Here is a 21,403-nt window from a genome sequence, read left to right as displayed (position 1 = left end):
GTGATAAACTTCACATGGTAGGTGAAGAAATTGTAGGTAAAGTAAACACTGCACAATATTTTATATGCGTGTGCGTTAGTCAACTCATGGTTTTGCCCCAGTGGTGATAGTTTACATGCAAACTGTGGGGATTTCCATTTCCTGAAGTTGAGGATACCCTATTACTATTTTTATTTATGGGTTATGTATACAACAGGAAGTCAGACATTACTCTTTGTCCCCTTGATCCGCCGCCGCCTGTGCTCTGAGAAAATGCCTTATCTCAGGTTTCTAAATCTGGTATTTAGCCTCCTCGACACCCTTTTCCTTTTGGCAGCCAAGTATAAACAAGGAGTCCTCCTTCACGGTGAGGCGGTCGTCCTCCCCCGGATAACTTTATATAATTTCCTCTGTCCGCCGCGGCCAAATACGCCATTAGAGCAGAAAACTTGAGTTGAGAATGAAACGGCGAAATCCTTTCCAAAAAAGCTAACACCTCCAGCTGTTAGGGCAGGTCAGCGACTGGTCACCAGATGAGCCGGCGACGGCTTCCTTTGGAGTCGTCTGTCATTCCTGTGTGATGACTCGACGCGGGCGAGGCATTTACAAACAGCTGAAAGAGTTTGTGTTAACCGTCAAAGGGCGCCGAATGGGTGGAGTTCCCTGCATTTCAGATAATGTCACTTAAATAGAAAAAAATAAATACTTTACACGCACTTTGAGGTACTTTCCTATAGGTGGTTCTTGAGTGTCTACCCCCACCCATCTGGCTACTAAGTAGGTTAAAACCTACCATATAACAGGGTTTGTACATCCCATTTGTCCCTCTTCTAATGGATATTTCCCCAGCTCATAAATGGCTGTTTTGTGGTTCTCTTCACCGCCAGTCACGCAGACGGCATTGCTGACCTTTGTGCCCACACATATCCTGTCCGCTCTTCTCTAAATGTGAGACTTTTGCTAACTCAGACTTCCCGATAACGGCTACGACTTGTTGAAATGTTGGCCTTGCATATCGCCAGTCTCCGTGTGAAGGGGGCAACTGACATTAGTCCCCAGAGACAGAAGGGAGAGTGCAAGGAAACGCTGTGCAGAGAGGTTAACGGCCCAGCAAGTACAAAGGCTGTTTTATGATGTTCACATAAAATGCGAGGACAGGTATTTTTGGTGCGCAGTTGGGGTGAAAAGCGGCTTTGCCTCAGCAGGCAGAAAGTCTCTCTTCCAGAAGTTGCTGAATTCGGTCTGTATTACACAATATTCCTCTGTCGTTGTGTGGATTAGACTGGCCTGGCTTTACCTTTGGCATTCCTCGAGTATGATATCACACAGAGTTAGGGTTTCCTCTTACACCTGTGGGTTTAGTTTGGGCTGGGTGAAGTTACGTGTTGCAGATGTTTGGAGTCTGTTTGGCTTGTGGTTACTGGGTTTCTATCTGGGGCATTAAGAAATCCATGACCTTTATCGACCACTGCGGGGGATGTTTATGGAACAGAGCAACATCAATGGATCTTATCTCTTGTGCAAGTTTTCACAAGGCACTGCCTCTCATCCAAACTGCAGAGGAGTTCGTACTACAGCTGGTTGGCATCACAGATATTTACTGATTGCTGCTTAGATTCTCTTTCCAGGGTAATTTTGCTTAGATTGGTGTGTTTGGTATAAGGTTTCCCCGTTGTTTATGCTCATGAGCCGTCTCCCAAACTAAAGCTACTACCTCAAGTGATTTCGAGAAACAAAAAGAATCCAAAATAAAACACGGTACTGATGAACCTCTGGCTTCCAACTCTGATGCGGTTGCTAACAAATCAGGCGCTTAAGCCGGCCAGCAACAGTTTTAAAAGGAGCCTTTTGGATAGTTTTCTCTCGAATGCATCCCTCGGAGGTGGTGAAGCAATGCTGGTTCAATTCCTGCGACCTACATACCAAATGAATGCAATGTAACGGTGATGTTAGGGCTGTGACACGCCAACCTGAACTTTTTCCAGTGGCAGACCGTCGTGAGCGCCTGCGGCCTTAGTTTTCTCCGCTGTTTCCCTCACTACTGGCACTAGTTGGACCCGTGTCGGCAGCTTTTCAACTGGGTCAGCGTGTTAAATTAGTCGTTCTATGAAAGAAAACTAAATTACGACGTTTGACGGACACAGAGGGTATTTCTTGTTTATCTCATCTCAACATTCAGATATACAACATAATCACCTATAATGAATAAACTACAGACTGATCAGCATGATTCATGATTCTGTATTTCAGTTTGTAGCTCTTCCTAGCTTCCTAGCCTCTCACCTAATGGTAACTCTCCTGGTCACTCAGTCTTTGATGCATGCGCAGGATGTACTGTACCGTATGAGCCAGCTGGCTGTTGGCTGTAGTCTTTGCGGTGCGTTCAAGTTCAACCTTTTGGCCCAGACACACAGTCGGCCTTTGCTGACGGTAGTTTTTTTTTTTTTTAATGTCCGTTTGCTGTGTCGGGGCCTTTAAGGATCCGCAGTGGACTGAGGAGAGCTAGATTCTTTGTTATGCCTGTTTGTTAACTACTCTAATTTTAGTCCTTTAATACTAATACTTTTTCGGCTATTAACTTTGCTGTGATTATCAATTCATGATTGAAGTAAATTTATAAAATGATAGAGATGGTTTACCACATTGAAGTATGTGCCAGAGTAGTAGTAGTAGTACTACTACCAATAATAGATTAGATTCAACTTCATTGTCATTGTAGGTACATAGAAAAGGTATATATATAAAAAAAGTATATAAAAAGATGTAATAAATAGATTGGTATATGTAGTATAGACAGTATACCCACACATATGTACGTATACATTTGACATAGCTTCACTCATTCATACATATAAAACATAGACTGTATATAAATATGGACAATGTGTCTCCACTTCCTTGCATTGGCCAAACTCATGCTATTTTCCCGGGGATACGGGCGGTGCCATCTTGCGACTCTGGAGTCAGAGTCTGCGCAGTAGAGTCTGAGAGTGGAGCCACATGGAGACACGACATCGATGACCCAACCACACTTCCACCAGAATCACTCGTGTTTTTGTTTAATTATGTTGAACGGCATGGATCAGTATTATATTATCTACCTATTATATTAACTACCTAAAATGACTGAAACCATCCTTGAAAAAAACTTTTTTATGTGTATTTTAGTGTTTTAGTTTGACCAAAGTCCCATCCACTAACATGGAGGGGGCGGAGCTTATGACCTATACTGCAGCCAGTCACCAGGGGGAGCTCTACTTGTTTTGGCTTCACTTTTGAGGAGCAGTTCCACCGTTCATCTTTATAGACTATCTATGGTAATAAATATAAAAACAACTGCTTTGCTTTTGTTGCTTTGTTGCTTTGTTGCTTATTTTTTTAGCCATTACTTCTGTTGCATAACTTCCAAAACCGGTCATTTCTCGTCGCTGCGCCTCTTTGAAATGAAATGGGAGTGTCTGTGTGTGGGTGGACCGATGATTTTGGGTCAAGTGTTTAATGTCAGAGGTCCCGTCAGGGGTTAGTCATCCATCTGGCCTCCTCCCTCCACAGATGTTTTTGTCTTTTTAAGGTTTCTCAACAGTTTGTGTTGTCACATACCCACTGACCTCTATCCAAACCAGAATTTCTATGAATATATTTCTGGGTGTGCACCTTTCTTCTGTCATTGCACAAATGATGTGGGCACATGACATCTGCAGCAGTGAGTCTCGCAGCTGTTTTTGTCAAGGATGAGTAATACAGCAACACTGGGATTACTGACAGACAATTATGCTTTTTAAAGATGTTTCCTGTTTCTGACTAATATGTGACTAATGTGTCAAGTTTGCATTTTTTCTTCTGCTTTTAAGTGTTCACAGTATTATGTATTTCCAATTAAGCTTTTTTTTTTAATATATATCTTTCTCGTCTGCCTTCGTATTGTTTTGAGGATATTGAACCATCATCCCAAATTGCTTGTTCAGTTTCTCTCACGGCTCTGGAATAGATTTCATATTATTTTTTGACAAGAACGGCTGATAAAACCAGTCGGACGAGGCGTTTTGTCTGCCGCCTGCGCCGAGTTACGTCCACCCAAAGCTATCCTCGCTCGCCTCGCTGCCGTTTATAAACTAGAAACCCCACCACCGCCTCAGCAGATTGTCACCTAATTATTCACCTAATACGCAAACAAACCACCTGGATGTGCTGATGTGTCGCCGAGTCGAGATCCTCAAGTCGCACGTCGATGTTATGTTTTCTCTGGCAGCAGAATAAAGGCCAAACAACTTGAATAACTGTAAACCTCTCCCTGAGTGCTGGAGTGACGTTCAGGAACACTTCATTCAGTCAAAGTTGTACAAACAAAGCATGCAATAAAGGTTTTTATTTTCTGACGTGAACACGGATATATTGATTATCTTTCTGCACCTGGAAATGATATACATGTGCAGAAATGCGGGATTCATTCAAGATTTAAGGACATTTTATTAACAGAGTCACAGCATATAATAATGGAAATTATATATTTTTACTGCTGTGACAGTTTTGTGCAGTTGTGCCTTTGCTCGACTACCTGTAACCCTGCTTTTTATTTTTAGTAACTGTGATATAGAAGTGCTACTTGAGGTGTTGAGGTGCATTTCTTTGGCTGAAAGTACTTCATGTGTTTCTGTGCAGGTTCCACGTTGGAGAAATCCATAAGACAAATTGGCTTTGAGAGGTAAGATTGTACTTTATTAAACCGACGAATATTCACTTTGCAGATTCCTTCAAGCATCTGTCAAATAATACCACATCTCCTTTGATTATCATGCAGTTTTTCTGTCCTCTGGTTTGTCAGTTCATAAGTAATTGGTTGCATGCACATGTGAACAGGTGAAAGAAAGGGCGACACAACGCTATATATAATCGGGCTTCTTTTATCATAGAGATAATGTCTTTTTATTCCGAATCAACACCTGTCAAATATAACTCATTCAGCTCTTATCTTCCACTGTATTCACAATTGAGAGGTTGCATTGACTGTGAAAAGTGTTCCAAATATAGCATCCCCGCAATAACATTAAACACCACTTTTTGCATTTAGCCGCGCTGGCCCGTCATCTCGCCAGCTCCAGAAACGCTCCTAACCTGTCCCTGTGTGGATTCTTGATGAACGCTAAACCGAGTTACGCCTGTCATCATTTGACGGGGCCTATTTTTCAAAGCTTTAGCTGCCGCGCCTGTCTCCTCGCATCCCCGTGATCGTATTAGATGTGGTTTCCTGAGTACGGGAATGTCCAAACTCAGCCGCGTCCTTTTTCCAGTACTCAACGAACTCTCGGTGGATAGTGTACAGTAAGTGGCGGAAGTAGAGCCATAAACATTTTATCTCGCGTGCATTTACCTGTTTGTGTTGAGGCCGCGGTATATACATACAGTGTTTACAGCCGCATTTGGTGCATTTCGCTGCCGGTAAGGAGGAAAATGTAGAGCTCAACTCACATGCATAGGAGTCGACAGAGCTTTAACAGCTGTTGTATTTTCACCCAGACAGATCCTTCAGTTTCCTCCTTCGCTGACCTTTTCAAATCCTCTATAAATACCAAATATTTATACGGTGTGAGGACATATTTGAGGTCTCTGTGTTTGTAGTTTTTCACTAATTACCCCTGCAGCCGGGGGCAGTGAAGACAGGTCTTAGCAACAGCTAATTCCCTGAAATGATAAGTATGGGAAAGTAGGAGTCATTACAGCCCCTGGCTCAGCTGTGCTTGGCTCTGACGGTTTCCATCTCTTTTATCCGCGCGAGGATGCACGAAGCTTCACAACAATAAAGCACATGGAAACAGACGTCCTTGATCAGATTAAAACTGTCCAACAGCAGCCCGAGGTCCAACTATGTATCAGAGTGTGTGCTTTCCACCGTGATGATTAGCACTCTGTTTTCAACTTGTTAACTTTTATAAGCTTTGTATCCACTCAAGGCCAGAATATGAGCACGCTTTGTAAGAAGATCCAAACATTCGGTCAGCTTTTGGTCCGCCGCCCTCGTCACGGATTCACCAGTATGTTTCGTTTACTGTAAGCTGTTTAATTGCACTCGGGGCGCAGCATGAAATGTAAAGAAAACACTTAAAGTCGCCAAACACAGGATGCAGCGTGTCCTGTAAAACTGAAATAGAAATTGGTTAGCATGATAAAAGAGAGTTTTAAAGGTTCTGAAACCTGTTAGCCATTTCAAGGACAATTTTTATTTGCTTCAATTCTTCACGCAATCATGACACCTCGTAAAAAAAAACGCGTCCTCGGGCGGCATAAACGCATCGCATAGGATTATTTGAAGCCTGACATTGCTGTAGCAGTCATGGCAACAATTCACCCGCCGCTGTTTATCTTCCTGTCTGAACAAACCGTCTTGTATTTGGTTAAAGGTGAGCAGCCTAATCAAATAAGAAATGCTACAAAAGCTTTGTTTGCCCACGGCGATAAATCTACTAGACTTCAAACAATGTCACAATTTAGTTGATTAATGCGGATCAGATATGAGGTAAATATGGCTTGTTTATACATTCGCTCGCCGTGTTTGAGGGAAGATAGTGCCAGGTGAGTCGTCAAAAAGGCAAATTTGTTTGGGCCGTTTTCGAACAGTGCAGATAAAAAAGAAAATAGAGAGGGCTAATTGTGCCGGCCACCTTATTACGAACAAAGGATGCAGTTTTAAAAGGGAGTAAACATGTTTTTCACAGTTCAGTAAAAAAAAGAAAAAGGGAGAAAATAACACATTCTCATGGCCTCCTTTCGTTTGAATGGAATTTCACTCACTTGTTAATAGCGATACATTTAAAAACCGGCAAGCCTGATTTCATTAAAGAGGGTGGTACGCCATATAAAAGCTGAAGAATTCAACACAACAACATATTAAAAAAATAAATAAATAAACAGTTGAAAAGCAGCGGAAAAGTCCAGATTCCCATGCGCTCGTGTGAACAGGTAGCGTGATGTGTGTTCTCATGAGTTTTAGAGCCGTTCCTGGTGTGCGTGAACACGGAGCACAGTGGGGAAGTCTTTTGGATGCTGTTTGACCGCTTTTTATTTTTAAAACGTCAGAGAGACATGTGACAAAGAGATCCCAGAGAGTTTCAAACGCAGCACAGCGCATTTCTTTGTGGGTCTTATCCAAGTGAATTAAAATGAGCGACCACAAGTCCCTGGATTTCTCAATAAAAGCTGTTTCACATTAGAGGTGATTGCCCATGGACAGTTAAGCGTGTTGTACCCGCTCCCAATTTCCATCATTTTGGTTGCGATCCTTGCAAGCAAATCCCAATTTTGGGATGCATATTAACGCTCAGGAAACCGGCGTCTGCTTTCTGTCACTGTGCATTCTCTGTTTTTCTGTTTGTCCCCAGCGTGATTGGTGCAGATGCGGGGAACGGCATCCGAGTCTTCTTCCCTGACATCGGCATGTTCGTGGTCGGCCTGGCCATCTGGCTGCTGTGTCGCAGTCTGGTCCAGAAGAGGCCGCCTGAGGACATGGCCCAGTACAACGCAGACTTCGAAGCGGAGGAACAAGTGGGTTTCACTTTGTGCTGACGTGCACCGCGCTTCTGTCCGTCTGTCTTATTGGATTAAATTCACGAGCGCACCAAATGTTAATGAACACAGTACAGTAGCTGTGTTCGAGCAAGGACAGAAGCTGGAGTTTACTTTAATTATTGTCATAAAACTAAGTAGTTTCCTTTATGAATTACTTTAATTATTACTTTAGTCATAAGGGAATCATATTTGTTGACATTTAATCACAAAGAGGGCGCTGTGGTCTGCCTTTAATTACAGGCTGCAAGACTGTGCCGTTTATTTTAAAGTGCACATTTGTAATGGTGTCTCACTACATTGAAAATAAGCATCTTTAAATTACAATTTAGATAACAATTTATGTATTTAAAACCTAATTAAGCACCAGAAATAAACACCGAAATCAAGCCGTTGAGCTATATATATAATCTGTGAAGTAACAGCTTATAGTTGTGAGGTTGTCATTGTAACACAGGACTCTTAATTTGCACAAGTTTTCCAGCGAAGTTTTTCAGAAATATCGAATATCTGAGAAAGAGGTGGAAGGAAACCGAAAGACGGGAAGCAGTGAAAAAAGGGCGCTGCTGCTTTTTTGGTTGATTCATTGTTTCTGCCGTTGTTCGATGCAGACTTACGCGAAGAATGCGCAGATGTGGGTTAGGATGTCGATTGCGATAAACACCTAAAACCATCTGTGAAACCGTACAATCAGACCTTTATGTCCTTAAAGTGGAGAATCAAGTTCTCATAAATATGTGGAGGAAATGTCTCAGCCTGGTCCAAGAAACTTTCTCCAAACACCTCAGAAGGCCAAAAACCCCACTGTAAACATCTCTACGCAAACTTATTTTGGATTTCTGGACCCGCCGACTGTGTTGACAGTGGTAAAAGAGCACCATTTGACATGCACACAAAAAGATCAGATATACTTTTTTTTTTATTTTTTCTTTCCCCGAGACGCATTTTTCGGCTCCAAAAGTTGAAAATGGAGTCGCTATTTGAGCAGGTGGTCTGTTGTCCAGCTCTGCGCGCGGCGTACTGCCCCCACCGAGCTTCACGAGCTGAGGGGGGGGGGTGGGTCAGAGGCAGAGCAGGACTGTGAATAGAGAGTTCCCTGTGAGCGCTGATGACTTGGAAAACAGCCCCCATCCCCTGGCAAGCCCTCCCTCCTCTTTATGACTCAGTGTTAATTAAATCCACATTCACTTTTAGTTCAGCTGAGCTGCTCGGGCTGGGCACAGATGGCATCGCTTCCCATTACGGAGAAACACCAGAAAGTCATCCGTAGAGTCTTCTTCTTCGCTACGTTCAGGCTTTTATTCTCGTCAGCGAGCTGAAATGATAGTTTGATTGAAAACAGGATTTGTATCACCTGGTTTTTTTAACTCGTGTTGAAGTGAAAGGCTTGCTCGTGATTATGTTTCACTGAGGCTGTAGGGAAAGAAGGACACATAGTTGGTTAGATGCAGCAGCCAAGGAAGAACTGACTGGATTGGATGTCAAGCCAACATGTGGTTCCAGAGGAAAACATCTGCTAAGGGCCGCTAATAACGTCTCAAGCAGCCACATGCGAAATATGCAAATATTCACTCTTAGGACAGACACTTAGCGACACACAGGTGGATGCACTGGGGCTGTTACGCTAGTTCTACCTGTAGGAAACAGTTTTCAGCACCATGGAGAGCTCTGACCTCCAAGCGGCACCATTCATCACTCAACACTGAAACGTAACATGACACTGTGATCCACCTCCAAGGATGAAGAGGAGAAGCTGAGCCTGGAAGACAACATCCTGCTGGAGGAGGACTTCGAAGCGGGGTACGAGGCGGAGGAGGACGAGGACGACTACGAGCTGGATGGGGAGGATGAGGAGGACGACGAGGAGGAGGAGGAAGCGAAAGAGAGCACCAAGATGAAGATTCTGCGGCTCGTGGCGCAGGTCGCTTCCAAAGTGAAGGAGGTCATCGGGAACTTGATCACCACCGCGGGGAAGGTAGTGGTCACAATCCTGCTGGGCATGACAGGTGAGTTTTTTTTAATTTTAAATTTTTTTTTTACTTTCTGTCTCATCTGTGAGAATATTTAACAACCAGACCGTGACACACTCCAGTCAACAGTAGTTCGCTGTTCTATGGAAACTCTTCGCATGAGAGAGGCAATCATTCTCCGTGACTGGGATACATTGCTAGTATAAACAAAGTGTTGCACAGATTATTATAAAGTATACGATCTGTTTTACTGCTTTGGCACCTTCTGTAGAGTTGAGTTATTATTGCTCAGCACTTTTACTCTCCTGCCCTGGGCCAGAGTCTCCACGCCACTGTAGCTAAGACCAGCATTATTTAATAATACTATTAAATATCTGCTGTTCTACTTTGTCATTGCATGGTACTCCAGTAAAAACAGAGATTGTGTTGCGCCCGTAAATGTCACCCACTTGACAGGCTACAGTCCTCAGGTCACCCCCTCTCTCTATCATAATCTGTCCAATAAACACCAATCAGCCGCAACATTAAGATCACCTGCCCAATTCTGTGTGGGTTCTCTGACCTGTGGTCCTGGAGACCTCTGGGAGTGTCCTGTGGTGTCTGGCGCTAGGACTTTGGTAACTTTTAGGTCTAGTGGGCTCAATGGCAGGACTTTTGTGCATCAGGCCTGGTCTGGCACATCCTGCTGGCGCTCTGTTTGTTTGGGATCCGGGGAGTTTGGAGCCTGGGTTAGCGGCTTGGGTTATTATTAGCGTTCTTTGAGCCCTTCCTGAGGAGTTTTTGCAGCATGACGGGGTACATTTTGCTCATGGGAGAGGCTGCTGCTATGAAAGAGTGTTGTTGTTGCCGTGGGGTGTAGGTGCCCGGTCTGCAAGGATGTTTAGGTGTTTGGTACGTGTCAGAGTAACATCCAGACAAATGCCAGGACCTGAGCATGCTAAACAATTCAGCATAATGAGATCATCACTGTCAGTTGTTTTAATGTTGTGGCTGATCGGTGCATGAGAGTCTCTTCATATTTTCTATTTATCTGTTGGGTTTAACAGGGCGTTAGGTTTATTTTAACACAGAAATATATTAGGCTTGCTTGAAGACAGTTGTTCCCAGATTTCTTGTCACAAAATCTTGTTATTTTAGTATTTAGAGAATATGTAAAATGAATTATTCACTAGTTGTCAAGGAAAAAAAGCAAAGATTCAAGTAATATTCTTGTCTTTTATCACATTAGTCGTCTTGTCGACACTTAGGTTTATCTAGCGACAGACGTGATAGTATAAATAGCACATTATGCGTGTCATATCAACACATTCAAAGGTTTTTGGGTGTAATTTAATGGACAATGCACTACGCTGCATTACATAAAAACCAGAAGCGTATAGTAAGAGACTGCGACATGATTTGGCGTGTTACTCATACGCCATCAGTAAAACTAAAGAACCACTGAGAGGTCCAGAAGTGGAAAGTACTTTTGTATATTTACGTGAAAAGCCAATCGTTGAATAACGGGTGAGGTTTGCCACTGTCCCTGGCTCGTATTTATATTCTCTGAGGTTAAAACAAAGGTTCATATTCATACGTAAGCATGACGGATTAAACTAAACTTGCAGTCTTTTGTCTCTGAATCCTCTGTTTCTGTGTTTGCAGGGATCATTCTTCCCTCGTTGACCTCGGCTGTTTACTTCTTCATCTTCCTGTTCCTGTGCACCTGGTGGTCCCTCTGCAAGACGTTCAACACGCTCCTCTTCAGCTGCATGTGCGTTCTCATGGCCATCTTCAGCGCCGGACACCTCATCGTCCTCTACCTCTACCAGTTCCAGTTCTTTCAGGAGTCCATCCCGCCGGGCGACAGCTACATCAGGTCAGACTCTGTCAGCGTCCTCCTGCTAACCAAGGGCCTAAATCTGTAGTGTCTTACATGATGCAAGGTTCATTCATGCATTTTTTTTAATTTGCAGTATGTCTGAGGGAGATGAATCAAACCTTTTAAAAACAAAATACAAATGGTTTCCTGAACATAAGTTAGTAAAAGTTAAACTTTCAGCATCAGATCCTGTTTCTCTTGTCAAGTGATGAGTTATATTTCTGTGGTTAAACAGGGACTAATGCTACCAGACTCCTTAATAATGTGAAAATAATGTGACGGCAGAGCTCAGCCTCCCAACCTCCTTCCACTCAGCGATATTTATTGCACCCAAGGCAAGTTTGTTTAAACGATAATAAATATTTACTATTGTTACAAACATTATAGCAAAAGAAAAGGCAAACCCAGCTGGAGGGGGAGCTATATCAAACTCCTACTCACAGCACATCAATAAGAGGAGCAGAGCTTTTAGGCCCTTCGCGACGACCGGCGTTGTTTAATTATGCATGAGAAAGGAGACAATCAGCTGTCTGCGGCCGCAGCGGTGAAGTGCTGTGGTTGGAGTAAAGCCACGCTGTTGCACGTCTTGCCAACATGCGTTAGTCACAGTTGTAATGAAAGCTGTGGCAGAAACTTCCTCAGGTCAGTAAGCTCGCCGCGTTTGACCGACGGCCTGGAATTCAAATAGCTCTCTTTATTTACTAATCGCTAAGACGTTCGACAAGAGAGTGATTTTCTGCCGGAGCTGGCCAAATACTTAAAATGATAAACATTCATTCAAGAATTTGTTTTTTTTTAAACAGAATTCATCAAGCCCTGCTGACACAATATTATGTCACTATAAACATTAAGAAATTAATTGCTTCAAGCCTTTACAATACTTTTTTTTTCTCCAGCATTTTCACACAAATGTGCTTCAAAACACACCTTGATAAACAATCATGGGATACACAATGTAATGAATGCCCCAGAGGAAATGTTAATAATTATAAATAAGGGCTTTTATTTTGAAAGTACACTACTTCTACATGCAATAAGGCATGCAGTTAAATTTATTAGCAGTAGCCGATCGATTGATTAAACAGTATGTGCATTTTTAAACTGCTCAACCACCAGGATGCCCTTGTAAATTAATTTTAAAAGATTAAAATTAAATAAAGTTTAGTCCATGGCCTAGCTTTACATTAAATTTAATTGAAATTTTGCACTTTGCTGTTCAGTAGCTCCATCAAATCGTAATAATCATCTTGTGCCACATCAGCCTCCGCTGCATCTTGTCTCCTCAGCTCAGCCGATGTCTCGGTGCCCTTGGTGTTGCGGGATTACATCGATCTCGCACTTTCTCATTTGAAATCTGTGCTGCTGTGTGTCAGGGCCGAGGCTATTTACAGCTACGTATAGCCGAGGCTGCCTTGAGCGAGGAGCCGCGTGTTGTGTCCTCCCCGTCCATTCTTCCTGCCTCAGATGGAAGATAAGGGGGGTGATTACGGTGTTGCATTGACAGGTTTTTCATTAGAAAACAAACTCATTAGAACTAATGGGCCCCTCTCTTACCATCTGCACCGGCAGTAATAGTTTGTTCAAACAGTTGTGTCGGTGCACCACCTCACAGAAGCGTTCCCAAAGTAGACCTTTACTCTACTTTTCTCTGGTGACGTATTTCTCATATTGCCTCAAAGAGTTTGTCCAAGCAACATATTAGAAGCTCCCACCTCCTCAGAGCTCTGCAGATCTTTAAAATGAATGAAAAAAGGTGAAAAACAGGGCTCTGAACTGTGAAAAGAAGCTTCATTTTACGGTGTTGTTTTAAGGCCACCAATTAATTTAAAAGTTAAAACAATTTAGTAACGTGGACTCTCATTAAACGAGTTCTTAAAAAAACAAAATATTCCCAAATAAAGCTAAAGTCTACAGTCGTATCACAGAGGACGGCTCTCAGCTCGGCTTGTAAATTTGCTTTTTTTAAGTTTCCAGCGGTGAATACAGGCGAGCGCTTTTCACGGCCACGGCTCTGATTCTCATTTGATTGCTTTTTTTTTTTGCACAAACAGACCAACTATTTTATCATCTGCTCACACGCTCATGTTGACTTTCCACAGCGCTGAGGTATTTCTGTCAGCCGCCGCGTGAAAAAAAAAACGAGGCCCAATGTGATGATCAAAGTAACGCGTTCAGTTCCGCGGCGGCCTGTTTCCTCCCTCTGCAGGGAGAAACTCCTAAATGTGTGCAGCCATCACCGGTACAATGGGCCGCCTCAGTTCTTTCCCTAATTGTCCTTGTTGACAGTGACTCGGCCTTGCTGTGGGTCTGGTGCTGAGTGAGACTGTTGAGAGGCCTGGCTTCCACTCCACTTCCTGCCTCCCGGGCCTTACAATGGAAGTCCCCAGTCATGTGACCAGCGAGCCTTCCCCGGCTGTAAGAAGGAACTGTTCAGGAAGTGTGCAAGGGTCGGGAGGGGGCGTTCACTCGACCGCATGGCATAAAAGAAAAAGACTCAGGAGGACTCTAAATCTGACCCGCTGTCACTGGGATACGTCAGCGCAGTTCCTGACTAGATGACCTTTGTTCTGCCCTGGAGGAAGAGGAGTGAATCATATGACATCCTTAGCTGCACAAACGGTTTCTGGCCATGCATTTTCCAGATTCCAGAGTTAGAGGGAGAGTCACAATCAAAGTCGGAGGCTACACTTAATTTCCAAAACTGTTCGTATGAGGGCAAGTCAGCTTTAAGATACCCACCGGCCTCCGCCAGGTTTTCCTGAAATCCCTTTCTACGACCACACACTCTGGCTCCTTCAGGAAGATCTTTAGGCGTTCCCCCAGCCAGATAAGATATATGGTCTACACTGGGAACTGCTGTACACAAATATTTAAGCAGTTGAGAGCGTTTATACGTTTTGGCTTCCTGCTGTAGCTGCACAAGTGGAACACGACTCAAGGAAATGAATCTGGATTTGCTGCTGAAAATGTGTTTGGAAACCAATTTTAAGTTTTGAAGAATTTCATTATTCATTTAATTTCATTAAATTTAATTTTATGTCGGGTGTAAGATGCAAAGTAGCTTCAGAAAATACACAACAGTGCAATAATTTCTGTCATCAGGAACAATTTTCTCAACTACTTATGCGATCTATTGATGTAAAAATCTAGCAGGAATAATAGTTGGTAATTAATTTAAAATTGAATGCTTGTCTCTATAACAGATGTACATTTTTGTATTTATTTTGTTTAGAAATCCCTTCTTTTTCCATTACAGTCACCAAACTGACCGTTGTAAGCTCTGTCCGTGACCAGTACTCGTTTCTCTTTACAGTCCCGTCTCGTGCCAATAATCACGCCACCCGCTCTTGTTCCCCCCTTGTCTCTGCAGTGTGTTCGGCATCTCCCCCATCATCCAGAGCAACTGCTCCTACACCTGGAAGATCATTGTGCACCCTAAGACTCAGTGGTTCCACTTTGTCAGTCCCATCATGCTGCTGATTCTCTACTACACCTTGGCCACGCTCATCCGACTCTGGCTGCAGGAGCCCATCGAGAATCTGATGGTGAGGACAGCAGACACAAATGCACTGTCACTGGCTTTTTTATTATTATTATTTCACAGATTTGTGACATTTTTTGTAAGTTGTCTCAGATCCACTCCGGCTTCCTCCCACCGTCCAAACACATGCTCCTCGGGTTAATTGGTGATTCTAAAGTGGCCGTAGTGAGTGTGAATGGTTGTCTGTCTCTCTGTGTGGTGTACCCCGCCTCTTGGCCAATGACAGCTGGGATAGGCTCCAGCCCCCCTGCGACCCTTCACAGGACAAGCAGTTACAGAAGATGAATTCATGAATGAATGAATGAATGTCTCAGATCCATTTTTCTTCCAGTTTTATTTGTCTTGATATGGAAACATAATTAGTTCACTGGTTTTGTTATATGATTTATTGGAAATACTTCTAATTTTCCAACATCTTTATTCTACTACACAAGATTAGACATTATAATAAGATTTATTTTCACACATTTCTATGAAAACTCCATCTATAGAGAGCACATACACTCTACTAGGTACAGGAAGTTAAAACAAATGCATTCTGATATAACAGTCCTGCCCTAAATCTTGTTTCACGGAGGTTATGGGAGTCAACATTTTTTTTTAAATATCTGAGGGCGCTGTGTTTTTATTTTGTTGTACTGACGCACGTCTCTAGTATTTTGACAATCCCATTTCAGTCAGTGGGCCTCCTCCAGAATGATCATACAGTTGAATTACCACCTTTCTGACGCTGTTTCAACATAAACTGAATTAGTCATGAAGCAAAGATTTAGTGCAGGACTGTTATATTAGTATGTTGTTATGTTCTCACTAGTGTACCTAATGAACTGGACAGTGAGTGTACTTGTTCAGTCATTATATATAGTCCAGCAGACTCCAGCTTCACTTGTAGTATACAGAAACAACTTTAGTTAACAACTTCAGGGTCGATAAAGTGCAGAAAACACTCTGCATGTTATGGGTTTCCAGGGGAGGTAGGAGCCAAGTGCAGGACAAGGAGTGAGGGGGCAGATGTGGGCACAAACTGAGTTTAATTAAACAAAAAGGCATCAAAAAGCGCTGCTGAAACAGGAGGAAGTCCAAAGGCAAACAAAAAATCTAAACTCTCAAAAGACAAAAACATAACATGAGACTGGAGACAAAACTCTGGCAACACTGGAGACAAAACTCTGGGAACACTGGAGAGACACAGAGGAGTAAAAAACACTAGAGTGACGCGACAAGGAACAAAGTAATCGACAAGTAATCGCTTCATATTTCTTTCCAACAGACTAAAGTCTCCCAAGCTTTTAGTCCTCTGTAGTTGTAGAGGAGGCGGATGTGAAGGGTTTTAAATTCATATAACAACACATTCTTACTTATGCAGTGATCAGTTACAGGATCTGAAACATACAAGTAGAAGCTTCATTAGACAAGTATGCGAAACCGGCTAATGTTTAACGTTTCACCGCCTGATTTTTCTCTCTAGCTCTTATTCTGATGATGCCTGGTCTCCTCCAGGAAAGCAGCCACTGTTAAACTATAACAGCTGAAACGTGGACGCAAACAGTCAGCGGCCGTGGAGAGATATTTAGCTGAATTCAGTGCACAACTCGTCCGTAACAGCTCCAGTAAATTCCAGACAGTGAACTGAAATAGATCCAGATTGGATTAAATGGGCAGCCAGGTGGCCTCGTGATCGCTGAAACTGTATTGATGGAAGGTTCCAGGACGATCGATCGCCGGCTGGATCTGTCCGCGGCTCAGGTGTTATCTGAGACACTGTTGATCCGATTCTGACAAAGCACGGAGGGAGGACACGTCTTGGCACTATGCGTCCCGTCTTACGGTTCTCTGTAGGCGAGAAAAAAAATGCAGCTGTTGCGTAACAGTTGTTGATGAATTATGAAAGCATCGTGATAGTAACTGCACAGATGTTTGCAGATTAAACACTCTCCTGGACATATTGTAATTAGCACTGTGCACGTTAGCTGCAAAGTTACGATCTAGAAAGACTTCATTGTACAGATCATAAAGTTTGGTTATAAAAAATAAATAAATAGCGTCCTACACACTTTTGAGCTCTTGAACTGAGCTAAATGTTGTTAAAGTCAAATAAGTATGCGCTTCAGTAGCACTTAAAGGGTCAGTACGCTCAAATGGTAAAGTTCATAGCGAAGAATTTAGCGCATTCTCCACCATCTTTTATCTCTTTTATTGTTTCGGTTCTGCGGCATACACTTTACTGTTGTTGCTTCCGTCTCACTGGCAACAGCAGGCAGCTGTTTTCAGCAGAAAAAAAAAATAAAAAGCCCACTACCCTGCAACTATGTGGTAAGAAAGAGGGGCTGCCAAAGAGCCAGAACTTCAGGAGATGTTAGGGTGTAAATTAAAAGTTAAACTAAAGGGCTCTGACGACGTTTGACCAGAGAACAGTAAGGTGGGATTCGACTGAGGACCGAATGCAGAAGCTAGAGTGTCATAGGGTGTGATTTAAACCAATTAGAACAAGTTTAAAAAGTTTAAAAAACGCTATATCTAACAGCTAAGGCAGCTAATGTGGTGTAGCGAGGATGGAATAATATGGTCCTTTGAACGACGTGCAGATGGGAGGTGGCTCTTATTTCCAGCGCATTAAACATTCTCTGTTATGTGATCTTTTTAAGGGTTTAATCACTAAATTTGTGAACGGGCGAGGCAGCCAACTGCTCGGGGCCCCGCGCCAAGTTCTGACAAACTTTAAACTACAGCAGTGGCAGTGCGCTAAGTTTTCAATGACAGTAAGAGACCTCACAGACCTTAGGGACTCCCAACTCCGCACATTTAATCCTGTTGCATGCCGTGTGCACAACACTTTAAAGTGGTTAAATTTGACAAAGATGTCCAATGTCCAGCTCTTTTGTCTGTGACTGAGTCTAGCCTAGGGCCCCTGTGACAATTAAAACTCGCATTATTGGCATGAACTGATACCACAACTGAGGAAAAGCATTTTGAGTTTATTGTAGATTTTGTCTTGATAGAAACCCAGCTCCCACTACTGAAGTGAAACTGCTGCTGTCCTCGAAGCCCCGCGCTCCTGAATTCATCTGGTCTTTCTCCCCCTCACGGCTCGAGGCCCGGCTCCTCTGTCCTGTAATGGACTTATAGATCAGTGTTTTTATAGAGGGGTCAATACCCCCCCCACCCCCGGCCTGTAAACCTGTGGGGCTGTATACATTATCGATCTCTCTCTCTTTCACCTACTCTTACACTTTAGATGACGCTAATAATAAAAAAAAAATGATTGCGTCTTAAATCTGCGGCTGACGGGTTTGTCTGAAGGTGGCGATGCATTATTTTGGACCCCAGTCTTTGCCAAAAGCGCCAGACAGAGTGGGCGACTAGATGCACCGTTACGGTTTAATTTCTTTTACATTTCACGGTTAATTAAATAGTTGTTTATCCGGCAGTTAAAACCATTAAAGCAGAATGATGAGACATGAGGAGTTTAATTCTGGCAAAGACCTAGAAATGCAGGATTTCATGTTAAGAATTCTTGGTGTTGAATCCACAACTGTGTAATTGATATATTTAATCTAAGAAAAACATATTTAGGATCCTAACCAGCCTGGTCATTGCTGTCCCATAAACTATGAATTAGTGCATGGATTTTACCAAATCTGATTAATGCAGAAAAAACAACCTGCACAACCTTCAATTCAAGATTCAAACTGTTTATTGTCATGTGCATAGTGTACAAAGCATGTTTCCCTGTACAATGAAATTCTTCTTTTGCCATCCACCTGAATGCCTAACAATAAAGATACATATAATACAAAATATAAAATAACTAGTGCAAATATCAGTGTGCAAATGGGAATGAAGTGAAATGTAAATAGAAACTGAAAAAGTGAACAGTGCATCGTATGAGATGAGTAGTCCATTATTATAGACTCCTGTCAGCTGTTAAGGAGTCTAATGGCAGTGGGGAAGAAGCACTTCTTCAGTCTTGAGGTCCTACATTTCACACTCCTGTTCCTCCAGCCTGAGGGTAGGAGTGTGAACAGTCAAGTGTTAGAGTTGGGTGGGGTCCTTAGTGATGGAGACAGCTCTCCTGTGGGCGCTATGCTGGTAGATGCTCTGCAGAGAGGGCAGTAGAGTCCTGGTGATCCTCTCTGCAGGCGTTTTCGGTCCATAGTCGTGGTGCTGCCATACCACACAGTGAAGCAGCTGGTCAAGATGCTCTGAACGAAGCAGCTGTAGAAGTTGCAGAGGATCTTAGGCGACATGTCGAACTTCCTCATCTTCCTCAGGAAGTACAGCAGCTGTTGAGCCTTCTTGTCCAGCTGTGTGGTGTTTGGTGTCTGGGTGAGGTCTTTGGTAATGTGGACCCCTTGGTACTTAAAGCTGCTCACCCTTTCCACTTCAAGCTTACGCTTCACCTCTTTGCACATTATTGAATTAGCCAGGAGTTATTAGGCAGAGTCGGACGCTGCCAAGATGGCGAGATCCGGTGGCATCCACATAAAAACAAATGGATCATGATGGGTTTGCCCATCTTCATATACAGTCAATAAGAACAAGAACAAGAGTGTTTGTCTTTAAGGAGCCCAAGTGTTCAACCATTTTGGATCAAATCAGTATTCTGTTCTGGCACAGTTTCTAAGAATTACTGAAATACTGCAGAGAAGCTACACTGAGAAAATGACTGTAGAGCCTGCATTTTATTTTATTTTCTATCATATGAGCCATCGAGACGTTGCCAAGATGATACTCTGTAATCATTTTCTGTTTTCAAAGGTCACACAACTCCTCCTTGGAGTCTGCACTCCCACACTGTAACGCCGTGTTCTTCAGAAGCTGATTAAACCTGTGACTCTTGACAATCGTCTCTTGTTTCACAATAGCGGACCGGGCCGTGGAGTATTTACCGTGGAAGAGATACGGCGAAACGCCAAACTGACCTATCTTTGTTTTTCCAGGACGACAAGGACGAAGATATGTGTGAGGCGGAGGAGCAGGGCGGAAACAGAACAAACAACTCGGCCAACAGGAAGCGGCAGATGTGGTGGGAATCACGTCAGGGCACAGATGAGAAAAACGTATGTCGGGGTTGGAAGCACACGTGAATGAGGAAGTATTGATCATTGGACACGTCGTGAAGTAACTCCCGCTGTGAAAAACATAAATACTTAAGAAAAATTTAAGAAAATCCGTTATTTTAAAAGTATTGACACCAAACTGACTTTAAAGTACTACTGTGACGTTGAATCTGTCTGCACCAATAGGTTGCACTTGAACACACTACAAAGACCTCAGCCAACAGTCAGCTGTACATACGTTCTACACATGCATTAAAGGAAATAACTTTTCATACTAACAGGTGGCAGTAGTCTGTATTCGTCATTTCAAAGGCGAAACCCGAAGAGCTACTATTAGCTGGTAGGCTAGGAAGCTATTAAGTGCTACAAACCATCATGCAGAGCTTGCTTCTCGTGCATCTTGCTGATCAGTTGGGATACAGTTTATCCCTTCTAGATGTCGTTGTGAAAATAATTGTGTATCTGAATTTCAGTTTACTTGAAGTAAATGGCGTGTCCGTGCCGCAGACACGGGTCTAACTTGTGGCAGTGGCGCGGGAGACGCCACGCAGATGTTCCCTGACGGCCCGACACTGGCAAAAAGCCGAACGTCGGCTCAGTGTGTCACGGCCTTTAAAGCTCATAGCGTCTAATAAACAGGAAACCAACTCTTTTGTTAAACTCAACCTGCAGGTGCTGACTGCTTTCACGAGCTTACGTCTGGTCTTGCCGCAGCTTTCGCCTTCATAATAGACCTATCCTTGGAAAGAGTTCAGCTAGAGATGCGCATTCTGACCTTGTTCCTATATCAAGGTCCGCAGTCTGTCTCCTCCGGCCACCTCCTGAGGTTTGAAAGCTTTTAGGGCGTGCAGACGCTGATGAGTGATGGGCTCGATTTACAGAGTAGTGCCGCTCGGCTTTGTTCCTGCTTATCGGGGGCCATAAAGAACAAGGAGGCCTTTGACTTCAGCAGCTCATCGATAACAAACCTCGCCTTGTATGCTCTTTTTTTTTTTCTTTCTTTCTCCTCCTAGCTGCTCTCCACCCAGGATGGCATCAGTACAACCGAGGTGCGGGCTGCTCTGCGTGTGTCTTAAATCTGTGCATCTTCAAGCCTCAGTCTTGCTGGGATTTTTGCAAAGTGCCTTTCACACTGCATCCCCATCGAGTCGTGTGCACTTTTAGAAACGCAATGAAGCTAAAAAAGACTAGTTCACATTTTTCAAGTTTCCTCACAAAGTCTGTTTAATCAATCCTGTCCTCTGCTTTACAATGTAAGAGATGATGTGCTACAAAATCCACAATCCTTTGGTGTAAAAAAAAATACTTCAGCTAAAGTTCAGTTTAATATTAGGCTACATTTTGCCAATGTGAGTGCCCTCTTTAATATCAGGTGCTCTCTTTGCATCTCAGCAAGGAGCATAAAAGGGAAATTCACTCTAAAGTGGACGGAAAT

General features: G+C 43.1%; 1 protein-coding gene across 1 annotated transcript in view; it reads left to right on the top strand.

The window, feature by feature from the left end:
- The window catches only part of piezo2b (piezo-type mechanosensitive ion channel component 2b), an 82,281-nt gene that overhangs the window by 17,188 nt on the left and 43,690 nt on the right, over nt 1-21,403 (top strand). Inside the window, exons 4-10 of the mRNA XM_084546621.1 lie at nt 4,639-4,681; nt 7,353-7,515; nt 9,275-9,542; nt 11,151-11,364; nt 14,738-14,912; nt 19,849-19,968; nt 20,982-21,017. Of these exons, the coding sequence (XP_084402747.1) occupies nt 4,639-4,681; nt 7,353-7,515; nt 9,275-9,542; nt 11,151-11,364; nt 14,738-14,912; nt 19,849-19,968; nt 20,982-21,017 (1,019 nt within the window). The remainder of the gene's footprint in view (nt 1-4,638; nt 4,682-7,352; nt 7,516-9,274; nt 9,543-11,150; nt 11,365-14,737; nt 14,913-19,848; nt 19,969-20,981; nt 21,018-21,403) is intronic.

Source organism: Chelon labrosus (genome assembly GCF_963514085.1).
Source record: "Chelon labrosus genome assembly, chromosome: 6".
NCBI lineage: Eukaryota > Metazoa > Chordata > Actinopteri > Mugiliformes > Mugilidae > Chelon > Chelon labrosus.
This window is presented reverse-complemented; position numbering and strand designations above follow the sequence as displayed.